Source organism: Borostomias antarcticus, assembly GCF_949987555.1.
Source record: "Borostomias antarcticus genome assembly, chromosome: 25".
Lineage (NCBI taxonomy): Eukaryota > Metazoa > Chordata > Actinopteri > Stomiiformes > Stomiidae > Borostomias > Borostomias antarcticus.
Genome location: NC_140258.1, coordinates 7031981 through 7034480, shown reverse-complemented (window position 1 = coordinate 7034480; position 2500 = coordinate 7031981). Strand labels below are relative to the sequence as shown.

At 48.6% G+C, this 2500-nt stretch overlaps 2 protein-coding genes across 2 annotated transcripts in view; one reads left to right on the top strand and one right to left on the bottom strand.

Moving 5' to 3' along the window:
- rassf4a (Ras association domain family member 4a) overlaps nt 1-2500 on the bottom strand; it is a gene marked incomplete at its 5' end in the record, with an annotated part of 16223 nt that overhangs the window by 7080 nt on the left and 6643 nt on the right. The gene's annotated exons all lie outside the window — the stretch shown is intronic.
- Nucleotides 1289-2500, top strand: part of LOC311326018 (uncharacterized protein) — a 1358-nt gene continuing 146 nt past the window's right edge. Inside the window, exons 1-2 of the mRNA XM_084458850.1 lie at nt 1289-1425; nt 1899-2500. The exon at nt 1899-2500 is cut by the window's right edge and continues 146 nt beyond it. Of these exons, the coding sequence (XP_084314976.1) occupies nt 1403-1425; nt 1899-2448 (573 nt within the window). The 5' untranslated portion in view covers nt 1289-1402 and the 3' untranslated portion in view covers nt 2449-2500. The remainder of the gene's footprint in view (nt 1426-1898) is intronic.

Sequence of the window (2500 nt, the reverse complement as noted above, 5' to 3'; positions counted from 1 at the left end):
TTAGTGTCATTTCAATGTCACTAAAGTCGGTCATAGACAACAGCTACAACATCATGCATCTGCTGCTAAGTCTAACAACAGGATCAGTTCAACTACATACAGTGCATGTATATACTGTATGTATATCCTTTCTACTCTTCCATGTATATTCTTTACTCTGATGTACTGTGTATTTCTTACTCTGATCTATTCTGTCACTTCTCGCCCGACACCAGAACCTTTGATTCCAGCCATGACATCATTGGGACTCAGTCACGCCTTCTTACACAACGCACACAGTGGGTGGAAAACAACCTCAGCTGCTTCAAAATACTGTTTCTGTAGCAAAAGCAGAATGAAATGATACAGTAGGCCTCAGGATAGATAACAAGCGCACGCACACACATACACACACACACACACACACACACACACACACACACACACACACGCAATACACACACTCGCACGCACATTTATTTGTCACATGTAATCTCATACTGTGTCACATGTAATCTCATACTGTGTGTGGTTAACAATGTAACCACACACACACACACACACAAGCGCGGGGGATGTGTGTGTGTGTGTGTGTGTGGGGGGGGGGGGGGGGGGGGTCAGTTGAGGTGACGCAGTAAACTGCAGTGTGCTTCAATTCTCACGGTAAGACCCTCTGTGAGTCATGTGTCAGTCAGCGCACGGCGATAAGCGTTCATTCTCCTGCTCTAGATGAGAGGTCAAACAGTACTACTCTGCATGGGAGGTCGTGGTCCTGTTTTGTTTCTTCACGGTTTGTTGATAGTCAATACTATTCAGAAAGGCTGATGGATTTCCTGTTTCTGTTTCAAGCTGAATCGGCATTACAATTTAATGAGAGAACATTCCGAGAAAATTCAAAAACAAAGGCTTTACATAAAGCGATCCATTTCTCCGGGGAGGGAAATTACAACCACGACAACCGTTTTCCAACTAAAAATGAGAAAAATGTCGGAAGAATGCAGCAACCATGGTTTGTAGCCTACAGTAGGATGTGAGCGCTGCTCCCAAGGCCTCATTGTTTCAGAAATGTAAACAGTCCGAGCAGCTGCACCACTAAACCTTGGTAACCCACCACCCCTGAGTTTCCTGAACACACACACACGCACACACACTCACACACACACACTCACACACACACAGTTTCTCTCACAGCAAGGTCAGCAGAGAGCTATATTTAGCGGCCTCGGCCTTGGCTTACCCCCTCCCTCGCGGTGTGTCCATATAAAATGCTCTGCCACTCGCTCCAACCCCAATCACACACACACTCACTCACTCGCACAGAGCAAACACACCTCTCTGGGAACGGACTACCAGCTCCCACTACTGCTGCTGCACTACAAGACAGAGACAAACACACAGAGCAACACTTCTGTCGCTTGTCAAAATGACAACTCGAACTCAACACAGGTGAGATCGCTTTAACATTGTACTTAAGTTCTAGACCTTAAGAGACGCTTGATCAAAGAAACATAATTCTTTATTTTCTAGCGTAGTATTAATGGTTTAAAATGTCCTTAATTTCAGATGAACTGTTATCACACCTTCCGAGTATCACAGAGCTCTCTTTTTGAGTTTTGTTGTTGTTTTGCACTGTCACAACTGTATTCACACTTGACTATGATGAATGATAGGATATCATCGCTCCTTAAAATGCATTCTACAATGAAGTGTGTATATGCAATGTATGGTGCTCAAAAGTTGGAATTTTCAAACCTTAATTGAAATAGGATTGACCTAGATCTAAATCCTGAGGAAGCCTATCTCCATACTAGTGAAAGGTATCGCTGTTCCAGTAAGCAGAAGTCCCTCTAACCTGGTTGTCCCTCTCTCTCTCTCTCTCTCTCTCTCTCTTTCTCTCTCTCTCTCTCTCTCCTCTACAGTATGAAGTGTAGACGGATGCTCTCGCCCCTGCTTCCCACCATCACTGAGACCCTGGAAGACTCCTCAGTCCCTACCCTTCCCTCCTCCTCCTCTTCCTCCCAGTCTCTGGACGAGTACATGACCAGTATCCAGGCTCTGGCCCGCCCGGTGGCGCCCCCTGTCTGTGGCCCCGTCAGGCTCCAGAGGACCCTCAGGTCCCGGCTGTTCGCCAAGCCTCAGGGGAAGCACTCCGTCCTGGCCCGCACCCTCCGGGTGTCCAGGACCACCTCCAGCCTTGCCGTGGCTGGACCCGAGGAGTGGTCACTGCAGCCGGGCAGACAGAGGGACTTTGGGGGGGGGGATCCAGTGGACTGGCTGTTTGGACAGAGCCAGAACCAGAACCAGAACCAGACCCAGACCCAGAACCGGACCCAGAACCAGACACAGACACAGACCCAGACCCAGACCCAGAACCGGACCCAGATCCGGACACAGAACCGGACGAGAATAAGGACTTGCGGGGAGTCGTGTCTGAGAGAAAACCTAGCTGCGGCTCTGTGGGTGCTCTAATGCAGAGCCAGACCCCTAAATGGACCTCCTGAACTGAGGCTTGGAGTCCCTC